The following is a 17,877-nucleotide window of genomic DNA, read 5'->3' as shown; positions in this document are numbered from 1 at the left end:
CAGGTGCTATTGATAGAAGCTGCTATGGATAGAAGGGGTGAGATATTCCATGCACTCAGAGAGCATACTAATTAGTGCCAGAGATAGGTGCTACATAAATGAAACAAAGACATAGTAGATAAGCATATTTAGCAAATATGCTAAATCCTATAAAGGAAAACACAGTGATGTAGGGTGGCAATCTCAGGTGATCTAAGAGGCAGACAAGCAGAGTGGGATTGAGAGTAAGACTGAGTCTGGTCTGAGATGTGATTACAGAGGTAGTCAGAAAAAAATCATACAGGGCTTTTGGACCTTTTTAATAGACATAAATTTATCTTAGCTTAGTGGAAAGCCACTGCAGCATATTACTTAAGGAATTCTTCTGTGATCAAGGCCACATTCAGTTCCATTTCCAGGATATCTCACCATCTTCCTGGATCTAATAGGCCTGTCCATTGGGACTGCCATGCACAGTTCTGGAATGAAAAGTCTGTACCTTGACATGTTGAGTTTTTAGATTGAAAAAAAAAAATAAGACTTTAGAGACACAAAATACATTTTACCCCTTCATTTTCTTCCCTCAAATCATTATATTATTCCTTAATTTTTCTCCAGGGCACAAAAGTCTTGTAGTTTGACTTCATGTGAATACTATCTTTTTTTTATTCTTTGTACATGGGCAGGCACCAGGAATCGAACCCGGGTCCTCTGGCATCGCAGGCAAGCATTCCTGCCTGCTGAGCCACCGTGGCCCACCCATGTGAATATTATTTGCTGTTACACTCTGTGATAGTTAGGTTCAGGTGTCAGCTTCACCAGGTGATGGTGCTCAGTTGTTCTGTTGCTATGGCCTTAAATCATCAATATCTGAAATTCATCTATGACTGATTACATCTGTGGTGGCTAAGGGGCGTGCCTTCTGCAATGAGTGGCATTTTATTTAACCAGACGGAGGCTTAAAAGAGAGGTCAGAAGGGAGCTCAGCAGCTCAGCACACCTCAGCTCAGAGCTCAGAGCTGGCTCAGACCCAGACATCGGAGATGCAGAAAGGAACCACCGTCGGAAAAGCTGTTTGAACCCAGGAGCCAGGAGAGAAGCCCAAAAGACTCCACCATGTCCCTTCCTAAATTAGCAAATTTGTAACTAAATAAATCCCCTTTGTAAAAGCCATCCCATTTCGGTTATATTGCATTCTGGCAGCCTTAACAAACTAAAACATATCCCAAGCCTGCTATTTGGTAAATGCAGACCTCCCACTCCTGATAAAATAACTAATGAGTTCGTCAGTTTAGAACTCAGCCCAAAGTTTCCCTACTGGAATCTTAATGAATATGTTTATTGTGTGTTTGGGCGCCATTCTGGACTATGGTTGAGAAAATCTACGATTGTTATACGGACTGATATCTCTTCAGTGACAAGACACATGAATGACATATATTATTGCTATTCTTATTCTAACCATTTGTATTATTGCTAAAATTTAACATGCATTTACTAATTTCCAGATACTCTTTTGTTTGCATTATCTCATTGAGTCTTTATAAAGACCTTTGGCAAAGGAGAATATTATTACTCTCCTCCTCCTATCAATGAGATTACGAAGTCTCAGAGAAATTAGAACTACCCTGAGGTCACACAACCACTAAGAGACACAGCAGGGACTCGCTCCCTGACTGGCAGTGTGATTTCAGAATTTTTGAAGATATGCCTGTATTGTAAAAATGATAATACTAATTAAAGCATAATGAGCATTCATGTCTACTGATTATAATATGTGTAACTATAAACACCCTCACATTATATATTCCAAGTTGATGGGGATAATTTTATCATTTCTGTGCTGTGACAAGTTAGAACAGTAGTTCTCAATTAGGGAAGATTTTGCCCTCAGGGAACATTTGACAATGCCTATAGACATTTTTTGATGTCATATCAGGGGACAGGTGCTACTAGAATCATCTAGTGGCTAAAGGCCACGGTTGCTGCCAAATATCCTTCAATGCACAGGAAATTCACCCACAACAAAGAATTATCCTATCCAAATTGTCCATAGGGCCAATGTTCAGAAACATTGATTAGAGTAATTTGAAGTGGATCTTGAACATGTGTAGAAAAAATATGTAGAGAAATAGGTCTTCAAATAGCAGTGTTGGGTTGGGGGAATGACCCAAGATTTATTCATTCATTTGCAGAATTGCTATTTATAAACTGATTTCTAGGTATCAGAACTTATGATGGACAGTAATGATGAGATAAACATTATGTGGAAATTTCACTGGAGAAAAAGAGAAAGGGTATAGCGGAGTAGAAATAAACTAAAATGTATGGCTGCTAAAGGTAAGTTAGGGGCGGAGCTTTGATGTCAACAGGGAGATAACACATCATTTTATAGGTCTAAGAAGAATCCTAGTGTGATCAGGGACAAACTAAGAATTGCTGTGTTACTGCTAGGATGACCTGGTAACTTTTTGTCCCATTTGTGGCTGACTTAAGCTGATGCAAAGGAAGGACAAGAGGAGACAAAAAAAAAAAAGAAATTGTTGTACAGACTGGGTAGCTTAAGACAACAGAAGCTTAAACCTGCCCTGATCAAGATGGCAGAGAGATGCTTGAGGCCTCTGTCTTCCCACAGAAGTTTTGGACAACCAGCAAGAAATGGCAGAAACATCTTTCTTGAAGCTCTAGAAAACAAAGGACTGCAGTAATAGTACCAGTGCTTACTCAAGAAAATGGCTACTTAAGACTGGTAGGATCTCATGGTACCCTGACTTTTCCCTTCCCCACCCCTCATTGACTAAGCCTAGAACTGGTCCATACTCCCGTGCTAAGGAGTTCATCAGGTTAAATGGAAAGAACAATTGCCAAGAGATCGAAGCCGAATGTAGGAAGAAAAAAAGTCTTTGGTGAGGGTAATCATATGAGTGATACAAAATGCCAGTACTATTGTATTTTTGGTTTTGTAGTTCTACTTTTTACTTCCTGTACAATCTAAAAGGCAAATGCATATAATAATAAATCAGTGCTTTGGGATGTGTAATGTATAAACATGTAGTTTGTGACAAGAACTACATAAAGGTGGGATAGAGGGATGTACGTAATTTGTGTACATTATTGGACTTAAGTTGGTATCAAAGCAAATGATTGTTCTCATTTTAGAACATTAAACTTAAGTCCTGTAGTAACTACAAAGAAAATATTGGAAAATATGCAAACTTACAGAGACAGAAATTAGAGTACAAGTTGATACAAGCAGGGGGAATGGGAGTTAATTTATAATGGGTGTGGTGCTTCCATTTGGGGAAATGGGAAAGATTTAATAATGGTAGGTGGTGGGATACCACAATACTGTGAATATGATTCATTCCATTGGATGTTATGCTTTGAGAGGGGTTGAGATGGGAAAGTTTGTGTTGAATGTATGTTCCCACCATTTAAAAAAAAAAATAGCAGCTAAAGAAACAATGACAATGAAATGCAACAGTGATCCTTGATGGAATCTTGCAAGGGAGGAGAAAAGGCTCAAAGAGGCATTATTGGAACAAACAATTGGAATATAAACTGTGAGATTTATATTAGTGTTAAGTTTTTTGAACTTAATAACTGCACTTAAAATAGTTACATAAGTGAATATCCTTGATATTAGTATCAGTATTAGTATTTGCAGTATTAGTGTTCGAGGAATATGATGCATCCAACTTACACTCAAGGGTTCAGAAAATTAATTGAGAGATATATAAACCAACAGACAGATATACAGAAAATGTTCTGGAAAATGTGACAAAGTATTAAAAATTTGCAGATCTGGGTATCGGGGGGGGGGTAGACATATGTTGAACTTTTCTTTATGAGTTTTGTGTTATTTGTTATTTTTGTAGTTGTCCTGTAACGTTGAAAGTACCTCCAAATAAAAGTAAAAAAAAAAAAAAAAAAAAATGGAGATTATGCGCTCAGAAGCAACATACAGTAGCGATATGATAGTGTATGTAAATGAGTGTGTGCATGGATTGGAGAGGCCAAGAAGCTTGCATTACTTTCGAGTTGCTCTGCTGGCCTGTGATCAGGTGCTGGCTTTGTTGTTCCAGTAACAGCCTTTTCTGTTTCCAGCAGTCCTATGCACCAGCTCCCCACCCCATGGCTCCTCCCAGCCCCAGCACAAACAGCAGCAGCAACCACAGCAGCAGCAACAGCAGCGGGGAACAGTTGAGTAAAACCAACCTGTACATTCGAGGTCTTCCACCAGGCACCACCGACCAGGACCTCATCAAGCTGTGTCAACCGTAAGTGCCCTTCTGCCCTCTGCGCCATTTCTAGCCACTTGCTTTGCCCACGTGGGCTCAGTCCACAGAGGATCTGGTGTTGCTCTGGGTATGCACGGTGGGTCCCCATTCATTGGTGTCCTAGTTCGGAAGACTCTTCTGTACAAACAGAACTTAAAGTTGAAATTGGAGTCCATGTTACTTTAGGAAGTGGAATCTGTTTAATTTTTGTTGAGCGGGTAGAGGTTCTGTCAGAGGTGCAAGAGGCATGCTGGCTGACATGCATGTGTTGACCTGAGATATGGTGAGAAAGCATGGATCTGGGCCCTTGGGTCCTGTGGCTTATGGAACCAGTGAAGACGCCGGTGAGATAAGCTGCTTTTCTTGAGAAGTATTAGTGAAGGGAATCTTCAACACTCAGATGTGGTAATTTTTAAATGATTGTCTCTGGCCTTCTAAAGCATTTCTGACTGGTATTTTATAAATGTAGGTCCAGCTAGAATCAAGTAATTGGAGAATTATAAGCTTCGTTCTGTATTTTCCTTGTTTCCTTGAAAATGTCAGCTGTCAAGTTCAGCAAAGCTCTCTCCCACCAAGGCCAAGAACTGCATTCACCAACTCATTTTTGTCTTTGCTAGGAAATGTGGTAGTGATTAAAGCCCCTTCCAAAAAGGTTTCATTAATCTATTATCCACACATTCATAAGTTATTCATTCCCTTATTTTGGTGCAAAAAGATTAAACATATTTGTTTACTCTCAAAATTATATTAATTATGGATAATGAAGTAAAATTCATAGGAACTATATTTTTAGATTGCAGTTTGATTACTTTTACAGTCATTTGAGTCTTAGCTGGTTATTTTCAAGATTTGGGAAACTTATTACTCATTTTTTTTTCCCCTTTTTAAAAGCTTTTACAAGAAAGTTGAGAGGATATTTATTTTGTAAAGTTTCCAACCTCTCAAATATTGGAAGAAGGAAACAAAGCAATAATATTTATTTCCCTTTGTTCTGGATTTTAAGGTTGGGAGTAAATATCAAAACAACAGGAAGTGGCAGATGAACCAAAGCGCAAATACGCAACTATGTAATCAGTAGCCCAGACAATATATGTAATGGGGGCAAGTGGGAATAGTTCTAATTGTTAGTGACTGCCTTGACTTGTGAAGGAGGTAAGGCAGAACTTTGAAAAGTAAATATATTTTTTAAGACATTTTACAAAAAGGAATTGAAAAAATGTCACAGCTAAAATATACAAAAGCATTTTGGTCTAGGATGATTGCAAAATGCTGGGGTTGAAAATTAGAAGGAAAATAAATCTTCCTTCTTGTTTTTAGAAAAATCTAAGCTATTTAGAGGTGTCTTCGAATATGTGAGAATTATGGGCTTTGTGATAGCAGCTTCAGATGAAGTACGTCCTTTAAAAGATGCTGCCATGAGGAAAAAAAGAAGTATATTTATTAATCTGGATTCTTATACGATTCTCATTCATAAAAAATATTCCTGGGTATTAAAGAACGTTAATTTCACATCACTCTATACTGCCTGGAGAGCTTTTTGAAACAGATTTCTGGGCTACACTCCAAGAGATTGTGATTTTGTAGGTCTGGGGTGGAGCCTAGGAATATGCACTTTTAGCAGGCTTCCCGGTGTGGTTGATTCTGTGAATTACATTTTTAGAAGCACCGTTCTCTGCAGTCATATGAAGGCCACTGACTCTAATGCATAAGGTTTCATTTAATATGTGAGGGTAGTTGAAGTAGAATTGTGCAGGTTAGGACCTGCTAAGTGATCTTGAGGCAAACCACATCTGTCTTTTTCTTCTATAAAAGAGTGGGTTGGTTAAGTTTTAATTTTTCAAGGTTTCCTTGTAACATTAATGTTGTCCTGGAGCTACTTCTGACTAGCTCGCTAAAGCCGATCGTTAAATATTCAGAAATTTTGTGAACATGTTGTTATGGATTTGGTAGCTTGAAGTCAGTCATGGTGGAAGTATTTCTGTCACAGAAATTGGCATGCCCTAGACATCAGTGGTGTTTTTTTGTTTGTTTTTGTTTTTGTTCTGGAAAGCACTGATGTATCATCCTGCTATGAATTTCTCTATCGAGTCCATCTCTTCGTATAACGTTGCTGGAGATTTACATATGGAAAGTGTTATCGGAAAGTCTGCAAAAGCATTTTTAACTCTGGAAAGAACTGTGGTGTCACAGAAACATCGTTATTGAGGAAAGAAGTTCTGTTAATGTTTCTCACGTGCTATTGAGAAATTTAAAGAATGTTAAGTGAACAGAGGGTAATGGTTACTTGTTCCTATTAACTTTTTACTTGTTAATTGGATCTGGCCCATGCTCTTGTGATAAAAAAAAAATGTTTGTGCTTCTTTCAGATACCAAAATGATCTGAGCCCGGGGTGTACTGCTCAAATATTTTTCCTAGCTAATCTTAGAGAACTGTTGAGACCTGGCAGCATAGCATAGTGGGAATAAGATGCACTAAGAGATCCAGGTTTTGGTGCTACCTGTTCTATCAGCTAAGACTGTGGCCTTTGGCAAATTACTTGTCCTCCCCTAACTTTGGTTTCCTCCATGTATAAAATAATAGGTTTGAACTACACGATCTTTCATATTTCTTTTACTCTAAAATATGGATATTTGTTTGAGGACTGCATTATTTAGCAATAAAACCTGCTCTGGGTCAATTTTTTTGGGAAGGAGATTGGTTTTCACATGTTTATTGGGACCATAGGGAGGGGACACAGATTCTTCAGCTTCTCCAATTGGGCCCTGTGGATCCTGAGGTGGGGGGGCTGGGACTCGGCCTGCTGGGCAGATTGCCATCATCTTGGATGGGCCCCGGGTGGTTGTAGAATGTGGCCTGTAGTCCGCTTTGGCGTTCTTGGTGTGGGGAGTTGAGTGAAGGAAAAATTATAGCAAGGCTACTGAAGAGGCAGGACACAACCAGCACCCACTCCATGGCCCAGGGATTCTTAAGGACGGCAGCGACTCTCAGGGTTGTTTTGGTCTCAGTGGTAGCTCTGAGTCAAGTTTTGTATCTTTTCACCAATCCCCTTTTGCAGTTATTGGCAAGACCACAGCCTGAATTGATTCTCCTACATGAGCATGACCTGATGGCTGGAGATGCCCTCAGTAAGAGACAAACATACATCACTTGTAAAATTGCGTTTCCTCCCTGAAAGTTTTAGTCTCTTACAGTGTTCATTACTGTTTTACATTAGCAGTCTTCTAAGGATTCAAATCATTTTGCATTCCTATTAATTATCCAACACTTACATATAATGTCACCAGAAAAACAGATAATGGCTGTAGGTTTAAATGAGGTTGCTGCCATCAGGATCTATTTCCCATTTATATTCCTATAAAATCATAAGTACTTTTAGACTTGATATTTCCTTATATTATAGGAAGTACAATATTTGCTAATACCCATGATAATAAAATAATAGAAAAGAGAAATATGCAAAAAATGGCGTAGACATTTGAATTATCTGATATTAGTATACAATATTCATATTAATACTGAAGACCAGGAGGAAAATGATACTAAAGAAAAGGAAATTGCATTATTTTTCTATGTATAATCTGAAAGAAAATTCTTTTTAAATAACTCCATCACATTCTTCATCAAAACTCCTATGTTAGGATTGCAAGTAAAATCTAAGAAAAGAGGACAAAACTAAAGAATAATAGTCATGAAGGATGATTTTATGGAAATCTCTCTCATTATACTGATATTTTGGATGAAAAAATAAATTGTGGTTTGTTGATTGAATAAGAACATAGTAAAGATCTTTGAGATTTATCAGGATACAGACTTTACAAGGTCTTTAACCATAGCATTTCTGACAAAACACATAATTTCTATTTATTTTTGCAAAAATTATGTGTGGCAAAAGATGTCTTTTGTTAGATGCATTTACTTTTCCATTAAGAAAAACAAGGGGCCTGAATCAACCAAAAAACTCCAAAAGAAACAGTGAAGTAATACAGAATAGAATCCAAATAAGTTACCTTATATAAATTAATCACTTTTACTTAAATTAATCACTTTTACTTACCCAGTCATGAATGGCTCAGCAATGTATTCTTAAATGTTTAGTTGCTGTAATATTAAAAACAATAAAGGTAAAATGAAAACTAAAACTCCAATTGATCATAAAATACATTCAGGGGATCCATCAATTATTGACTGTAGGTGGAATACTTGGATGATATACTCATTACACTTACCTCAAGAGGAGCAGAAGGAAGTGGGGAAAGATACATTTAGTTTAATGAGGCTAGAAAGAGCATTGCAATGTTTATGAACCAAATAAAATGTTGATTGACTTATTTTTCAAATATTAAGCTACCTTCTCTCCTCCAAAGAAATTGGCATCTTCTATTATATGATTGTAAACATGCCCTTGAAACACACTGAAGTTGCTCTTAAAAAATAAAACCAAATATTTAACATAATGACCAGAATGTAAAATGGAAAAAAAAAAATTATTGTTTCAATATTTTTTCATGTCTTTGGTACAATGCCTTTTATCTAACTGTGATCCTGGTTTATACATTTTACTTAATACAGTGTTTTCAAAAAGCCCTGGAGGTTGCCCCCACTTCCACTTGATTAGCTAATCAAGATTTAATTGCAACATGGTCCAGGTACAGAGTGAATTGTTCTCCTTTTATCAAGTGGATGTGCTGCTGCTGCTAAGGCCCCTTGCAGCAGATTGCAGGAAGGAGAGAGACATGCTTGGGTGATGCACACAAATTTCCAATCAGCATCATCAGAACAGAAAAGTCAGCTGCCTTGACCTTTATTTTTCTTTGGAAATGTTCTCCTTGCTCAAGTTATGACACCCTAGCATTGCTGCCTTTAAAAGGAAGCTGTGGATGTCACTTTAACGTTTAAGTAGAGGGAAGAAACACCACAATGAAAAGTCAAGGATACAAAATGAGAGTGTCTGTGCCTGAGAGCTGAAGGGTCGCCCAAACTAATGTTCCCCATTCTCCTCAACCCTGCTGGCTGTCTCATTGCGGTGGGCGCTGAACGCTGCATAGTAAGAGCAGCCTTGAGTGCCATTTGGGCTCCGAGTGCAGAGTCCATTATACCCGGTGTCAGACAGTTTTGACAAATGCACCGACACAATCAAACCTTTTATCAATTTAAAAGTAACCTTGTCACAGTAATCTGTCAAACTGTTCAGATACAACTAAAGGAAAACAAGTCATCATGCACTCCAGGGTAAATGAGTAAATAAGAAAAATGTGACTGGAAATGTTTTGAGTTCTTCTCACTGTGTGGCTGAAGATTTAAAAGGTCCCTCTAATAAGACTCGAGGAAATTTATTAGTAGCTTTCTTCTACAAGTCAGATTCAAATTATGCAGCTGCTTTTGAGGTGTCATAAATCTATGTGGTGGCAGGTGTGAGCAGGATGTGAAATCGAGACTCTTTTAACTATGCCTTTGTGTAATTTTAAATGAGAGAGCGTCTTAAAGGCCCTGAATGGATGTCTGAATTTATTGAGTCAGCAAAGTTCTGACATTTAATCAAGAAGATCAATTCAGATACAGATTCAATTATTATTTTCCAAGTATCTATTGTTTTTAGTTTGTAATTAATTATAAGCATCATTAATAATGGGTTGTTATATATTACATATATATAATTAACATGTATGAATATTGCATACCATCATTCAGCTAAGCTTTTATAATGTTATCTTATTAAATGTTAAGAACAACCTTTTAAAGTAGGAACAACTATGAATGATTAAAAAATTGAGTGAGGCTCAGAGAGGTTGAGGGGATTGTCCAAATTTCAAAACTGGCTCCAAACTCCAAAGCCCTTGTTCATAACCCCTAAAACATACCATTTAATGAGAACAAGGGTAGCATAAGACACAGGTTCTCAAACTTGGCTGCCCATGGGAATCCTTTGGAGAGCTTTCAAAAGTACTGACGCCTGTATGTCGCTCCCAGCTGCTCACAGTTTGAGAACCATGGAGTAAATGGCACTCACACTAATTACAAAACAATTGAATCCTCTATTTAACTTTCTTTCTTGCTCACTCTTCATAGGCTATTATCTGTTCCACAGTCTACCAATTTGTTTTCAATTAATCAATAGACTTAAAAATACTTTCTGTCAAAATAATTTGAGGGTGAATAGGCTTTTCTGATCACAAAATTGGATTTTCTGATCAGGTGAGATCAAGCCTATGGAAAATTAAGCCCTGAAATACTAAAAGTGCTGTAAAAAAATGTGCTTGGAAGGACCTTGCACTCTTCTGCACATCATTTTCATAAACTGAACATGTTTTCCAGTATTCTGCTTTTTAAAATAATGTTTGCATTTAATTGATGCTAATAAAAAGACCTCCTATTTTGACACATTATTAAAATTCAACATATATTTACAATTTTCTTGCTTAGCTATAGTATAATGAATGTGTGTTTGGCGAATCCTGAAAGTAATTGGCATTTTCCAGCATCTTTGAGGCATCCTAGAAGTTACTACCCTGCAGACCCGTTGACTGTTCACTCATTGTTTTCATTACTTTGGATGAAGAAGATTGTTACCGAACGTTAACTTGTCTCATGACTTATTTGTAAATAAAATTTCAAAGTTATCTGATAGTTGATAATCATTTTCCCCACTGATTTTAAAATAAAGAGAAAAAGAAAAATGATAGCCCTGAGAACACCGGTTAACTTGGGTTTTCATGAAGCCATGTTGGTGGTAACACAGAATAGCTGGAGAAGGGGACAATGTGACCAACTCTTTCCGAGTGGGTGGCACAAAGTCCTGGAGCTCTGAGAAAGGTGGTGAAATCTGGCCAGACAATATTGAATGCATCATCAATTGAGGGTCCTCAGATTAACATTTGAGGGCCCAAGAACAGGACTCTGGCAAGTTCAGAGTGACATTTTGGTTTACAGTTTACTCAGTGGTTTTTTGATCATCAAATATATAACTAAACTCTTTTTAGTCCTCATTTTACTTGATCTCTCTATTGTTTGAGCCTGTTGAACCCCACCACAACCACCTTTATTTTCAAAATTCCCTCTTCTTTGGTCTGTTATATCCTGGGTCTCTTCTTACCTTTTTGACATTCTTCTTTCAATTTCTCTCACTTGCCTGCCTCTTGAGTATTTGGTGTTTGCCAGCTTTGGGCCTCTTCACTTCTCATTTGACATATTGTCTTCTTTCTCTTACTGTATAGTTTCAGCTACTCTGTTGATTAAATCCATATCTTTTTTTTAAAGTCGTAAGCTCATATCTCATTACTCACTAGACAATTTCAGCATTGTATCCCAAGAGCTTGATACTCATCAAGTATCAGACTCTTGAGTATCATCAATGAGTTTGATATTCATTGCCCAAAAAGTTTTATCCCTAGACATGTTCCCTCTCTGTGTCATCCAAATGACTAGTCATCCAAATAAAAATATCTTAGGTTCATTTTTCCCAACTTCCAATCAGTTCCCAAGACACACAGATTTTACTTGCTTGGCATTTATGATTTCCGGCATCTCCTCTGCTTCACTACTGGCACAGTTCATGTTATCATTTATTTAAAACAGAATTTCTTGAATGTCATCTATGTGTCAACACGGCAGAGACCAAAAGCAATAAGTCTTTGCTCTCCCAAACATCTAATGGGGAGAAACTGTACACAAATGAAGCAATAAATAAAGAAGGAAAACATCAAGATGTATAAGCACTCTGAAAAGTAGGTATTGCTGGAATAATTACTGGAAGATTACTACAGACTAGGTGACCTCTTCAAGTGAGAGCTCAGTTTCAGCAAGGAGCCAGTCATATAATATTTGGGAGCAAGGGCATTGTGGACAGATGTAAAAGCTTGTGCAAAAGCCTGAAGATGGATATGAGCTTGGTGTCTGGGGAATGTGGAGAAGGTCAGTGTAGATAAAGAATCATGAGTGTACTGGTTTGAAAGGATGTATATCCCCTAGAAAAGCCATGTTTTAATCTAAATCCCATTTCATAAAGGCAGAATAATCCCTATTCAATACTGTATGTTTCAAACTGTAATCAGATCATCTCTCTGGAGATGTGATTTAATCAAGAATGCTTGTTAATGCTTGGATTAGGTGAAAACATGTCTCTACCCATTTGGGTGGGTTTTGATAAATTTCTGGAGTTGTATAAAAGAGGAAACATTTTAGAGAATGAAAGAGATTCAGAGAGAACAGAGAATGCTGCAGCACCATGAAGCAGAGAGTCCATGAGCCAGTGACCTTTGGAGATGAAGAAGGAAAACACTTCCCAGGGAATTCATGAAACCAGAAGCCAGGAGAGAAAGCTAGCAAATGACGCCATGTTCACCATGTGCCCTTCCAGCTGAGAAAGAGAAACCCTGACTGTATTTGCCATGTACCTTCTCACTTGAGAGAGAAACCCTGAACTTCATTGGCCTTCTTGAACCAAGGTATCTTTCCCTGGGTGCCTTAGATTGGACATTTCTATAGACTTGCTTTAATTGGGACATTTTCTCAGCCTTGAAACTGTACACTACAACTTATTAAATTCCCCTTTTTAATAGCCATTCCGTTTCTGGTATATGCATTCTGGCAGCTAGCAAACTAGAACACTGAGTAAGGGGGTGGGAGTGAAGTAGGGAAAGTAAGAAATGAAGCCAGAAAGGTAAGCCATGGCCAAATCAGTAGGGTTTTGTAAGCCAGGGCTGGGAAACTAGATTTTATCCTAATTTATACATTTTTAGAAATTGTGTTAAGAATGGATTTTAGAGGAGTTAGAGAGGAGCAGCAAGAAAATGAGCAAGGAGTCCATTGCAAACACTCAGGAAGGATATTTTGATGGCTAAGAGTAGAGTCATGGTGGTGTAGGAGGTTAGATATGATTGGATTCAGGATATATTTTGGAAGTACTTTTGATAGAAATTGCTGATGAACTGGGTAAAGTAGGAGGTTGAGCAAAAGAGGAATTAGAGATAACTCCTCAATTTTCTCATCTGGAGAGAGAGAGAGAGAGAGAGAGTGAAGCCATTTGATAAAATGAGGAGGAGCAGTTTGAGGTGGAGAAAAATCAAGTTCTATCCAGTCTTATTATTTTTGAGTTCATATTAAACATCTAAAATGAGATATTGTTGGTAGTTTGATATGTGACTTCTGTTTTCAAAACAAAGTTTACAGTAAGAAATATGAATGGAAGTCATAAACATTATAACTTCCATTTTAACCAATTGTACTGTATGAGCTAATATTTATATAGTGTCTAATATATACTAGACACTGTTCTAAGTATTTACGTGTACCTGCTTCATTTCTGCATGTTTTCATACCTCATGACAACCCCCAACTGATAGTTACGATAGCATAGAGAAGTGAATGGCTTGCCCAAAGTCATATAGCTGGGTATTGGCAGGTCCAGAGTTTAAGCCAAGCAGTTTGGTTTAGGAGAACATGCTCCTTTGTTTTGGAAGGAGTGTAAAAAGCATGAAAAGTGGCCATAGGGCTCAACCTTCTAAGGTTTTGAAAGGAGGAGAAACCCCCAAGACTTGATAAGGAACATCTATTGAGGTAGAGGAAAGCCAGTAGAGCAGGAGAATATGACATTATGGAGCCTAGGAGAAGAAAGTGTTCCATGAAGGCAAAATGACTAAATGTCTCGACTACTATTGGGAAGCTAAGAAATTTGCCACCAGAAAGGTTAAATTTGGAATTTGCCACATCAAGATCATTGCTAGTCTTGTCTAGGGCAGTCATTGTACAAGGGGTAGGAGCTGAAGGCCATTTGGTGTGGGCCTTTCTTCAGGGTTATCACCTGACAATCTTTCCAAGTAGAATTGCCTATTCTCTCCTTTGTGACCTAACTATATGTATAGTCATCATCCCTACTATGTTATTTATTTATTTATTTTGCCCCAATCTTCTGGTTTATGGTATCTCTTTCTGTCACTATCTCTCTCTATCTCCATCTGTCTCTTTCTCTTTTCTCCTTCCCTGTACTTTTCTCCCTCCCTCCCTATATCCTTCTGTTTCTTCCCTCATATTTTCTATTCCTCTTCTTCCCTTCTTAATTTTTGAGGATATAGATGTATCCCATTCTTTTTCTTTTTCTTTTTTTTGCATGGGCAGGTACGGGGAATTGAACATGGAACTCTGGCATGGCAGGTGAGAACTCTGCCACTGAGCCACCGTGGCCCACCATTTTCCACCCCCCCATACATTTTTATATGCACATTGCCTATCAGAGTGCCAAGTATTTATGTGGTAACTGATAAATACTTAATAACTGAATAAATCCTGAATTCATCAATAAAATAAAAATGATTCTGTTGGACTTACATCATAAAAGTCAAGGCTGACTTTGAGTGGATTTATAGTAAATGAAAAATGAGAGTTTTCTTTTTCCTTAGATACAACATGCAAAGATATAGCATTAGAATGAAAGAAAAAAAAAAAGCATTTGAATATGAAGGTTTTTTAATGTATAGATCCCAAGGAACATTTTAGAGGGAAGCCTCAGGATAACTTGAGTTACATGTATTTAAGGAATGAGATAAGTATCAATACTTTGCTTACCCATTCAAGATTGCTTCTGAGACAGGAAATAACCATTTATTCTTGCCTGAGCCATCAAGTTTTGACTGTCAAAAAGATTACAGCCTCCCACGAATCTGCTAATTCCATAGCTAATGCAAAATAATTTGAAGTCACTGAATAGAGTTTGCTGATTTCTTTTTTTGGCTCTGGAATTTTCCCACTGATTTCTCTATGAAACTGATGATTTTTAGGGGCACAAAAGAGATTGTTGATTTAAAAACATTCAAAACAAATCTTTATATTTGGCATACTAAAAATGATAGGCTTTCATTTGAAAATTGAGAGTAGTGTAACTAAATATATATTTTAATCATATGATTGAGAATAAGTTATAGTTACTATAGTAGAGCTTTCCAGAGGAACAGAATGGATAGTGTGTGTGTGTGTGTGTGTGTGTGTGTGTGTGTGTGTGTATATATATATATATATATATATATATATATATATATGTAAAGATTTACTATAGGATTCAGCTCTTGTAACCATGGGGATTAGCAAGTCCAAATTATGTAGGGCAGGCTACAAGCTGGAAACTTTGAAAAAGGTGATTCTGAAACCTGGCACATGTGAACTCTTTAGGGCAGGCCACAAGCTGGAAATTCTGATGAAGGTGATGAGAAATTCCCCAGAAAAAGCTCTCTGTCTGAAACAGAGATAGAACTTATTCTTTTCAGACTGCTGGAACTCTCAGTTTTCTAAGATTTCAAACTCATTGGATGAAGAGACTCCTTTAATGCTGAGAGAAATCTCCTTTGTTCATTGTAGATGCACTCAGTCATAGATACAATCAACTAATAATGATGTAAATTCATGTACTGAATAACACCCTCACAGTAAGAATCAGGTCATTGCTTACTTGCACAAACAACTGGACACCATCACCTAGCCAACTGACTCATGACTACAGCACAGTCCCTCTCTTGTCAACTTGCAACCCACACACAGCTCCTAAAATCATACCTAATCCTCAGATAACACAATAACACAGTCATACTTCCACCTAACATGATACAGCTGTCCTGCATACAGCTGAAAATGCACTACCCCATTCCCCAGAAGGGGATACACGTCCTTGGGTTTTCTTCACACTTAACCTTGCAACTTAAATACTATGATGTAGAGTTAATACAACTTATGTTGTATGATAAAGGGATAAGATAGGGAAGAAAGCAAAGATATTTGTCTTATGTATACACACAAACATATTCATAACAAAACAAACAAGAAATGTTCATAATCATTAGTCTTCATTTCTGCAACTGATCACATAGGCATAGCTGGTATTTATAACTACCTATTTATAAATTCCATTCCATAGTCCCTTTACTCTCAGAGAGCACCTCAGCTAGTCATAGTTTTTATTTGTTTGTTTGTTTTGCCTAGTGGGGTGACCACAAACCTTCATTCCTGAAGGGTCTGGGCCATTAGCAGTCCTGTCTGGATTGGGCTGTTCATAGTGTTTCACTGACTTTAATCACTGGGCATGGTAGTACTAAGAGATGCCCCAAGGGCTCTCCCATATTCCAGGCATATTCATTTTTGCCTCCATTGTGTAGCAGGAATCTTATTTCCTCTTGTTAAGCAGGATCAGTCACCCCAGCCAGTTCAGTAATTCCCTTTTAGCCTGTTGATTCAAAGATATGAGGAGCCCAGAGTGGCTGGGTGGCAGTCCTAACTTTCAGTTCCATGAAATCATTGCCAGGTCTTCTGGTAGAAGCCCTCCTCTCTTCAGAACTAAGACCTTTAGATGAGCAGAGCATAAGGTCACAGGGACAGGATGCACATTTTTTTTTTCTAATGGGTTCCTAGGCATTAAATTGAGTGGTGCCACTTCAATTTCTGCTTCTTGATTCCTGTACCTATGAATCCCGATACTGTAGATTGGACACTGATTTACAGACTCTATCGCCTTCTGAAGAATATTGCTCCAGCCCTTTGGGATATTGCCATCCATTTGGCAACATAATTGAGTCTTCAAAAAGCTATTCTACCTTCCTATCAATCCGACTTCTTCTGGATGATGAGGAACATAGTAAGACCAATGAATTCCATGGGCACATGCCTAATCCCACACATCATTTGCTGTGAAATGGGTTCCTTGATCAAAAGAATTGCTGTGCGGAATACCATGGTGGTGGATAAGGGCTTCTGTAAGTTCATGGATGGTAGTTTTGGTTGAACCATTGCCTGCAAGGAAGGCAAATCTGTATCCACAGTGTGTATCTATTCCAGAAAGTGCCAAATGCTGCCTTTACTTCCTATCTGTGATCACATTCATTATATTTCCAACACTATGGTGTTAGAAATGTACTTGAACAAACAAGTACTTTTTTAATGCAATAAACAAATCTCTGAAATTTTTGTAAGTAGTTTTTTTGTTTGTTTTACTTTTTAAATCAACATTATGGAGGAGTAAAAGTGACTGTACTCATTCTTTTTTTTTTTGTATGCTATATGATAGGGTCACATTTCATTCTTTCTCCATGTGACCATCCCTTTATTGCAGCACCATTTGTTGAATTTTTTTAGGGGTCAGGGGAAGTGCATGGGCTGGGAATTGAACCTGAGTCTCCCACAATGACAGGCAAGAATTCTACCACTGAACTACTCTTGCACCCCCTATGCTCATTTTAAATGCAGTGTTTGATGAGCTTTGGCAAATATATACACCTGTGTAACTACCACAACAATTGATCTATAAGGCATTTCCATCACTCCCAAAAAGGTGGATGATGGAAATACAATCATATGCTAAGAAGTTCACAATTTAATCATATGCTAAGAAGTCCACACTTTAAAGTCATTCTAATGGGGATTGCTTAAGAAAGCAAAATCCACATGATCCCATGAGAGTAGTGCAGAATTGTGAGTAAGTTGTGAATGTTAATTAACTACTTACTAGTTGTAGAACATTGGTCAAGTCCTTCAACCTTTCTGAGCTTAATATTAGTACCTGGTGAATATTAAAGCCTTAATAAATGCTTGTTATTGTTATTCATTTATATACTGCAACAGATTTTCACGTGATCTTTATTCTCA

General features: G+C 37.6%; 1 protein-coding gene across 13 annotated transcripts in view; it reads left to right on the top strand.

The window, feature by feature from the left end:
• RBMS3 (RNA binding motif single stranded interacting protein 3) overlaps window positions 1-17,877 on the top strand; it is a 705,592-nt gene that overhangs the window by 158,002 nt on the left and 529,713 nt on the right. For 9 of the 13 annotated variants that reach the window (XM_077129932.1, XM_077129938.1, XM_077129936.1 and 6 more), the window contains one exon: window positions 4,087-4,259. In XM_077129932.1, coding sequence (XP_076986047.1) covers window positions 4,087-4,259 — 173 coding nt within the window. The remainder of the gene's footprint in view (window positions 1-4,086; window positions 4,260-17,877) is intronic. The other 4 variants (XM_077129934.1, XM_077129942.1, XM_077129940.1 and 1 more) reach the window with 1 other exon arrangement.

Source organism: Tamandua tetradactyla, chromosome 15 (assembly GCF_023851605.1).
Source record: "Tamandua tetradactyla isolate mTamTet1 chromosome 15, mTamTet1.pri, whole genome shotgun sequence".
NCBI classification, from domain to species: Eukaryota; Metazoa; Chordata; class Mammalia; order Pilosa; family Myrmecophagidae; genus Tamandua; species Tamandua tetradactyla.
Note: the sequence above shows the minus strand (reverse complement) of the source record. Positions and strands in the feature narration are given on the sequence as shown.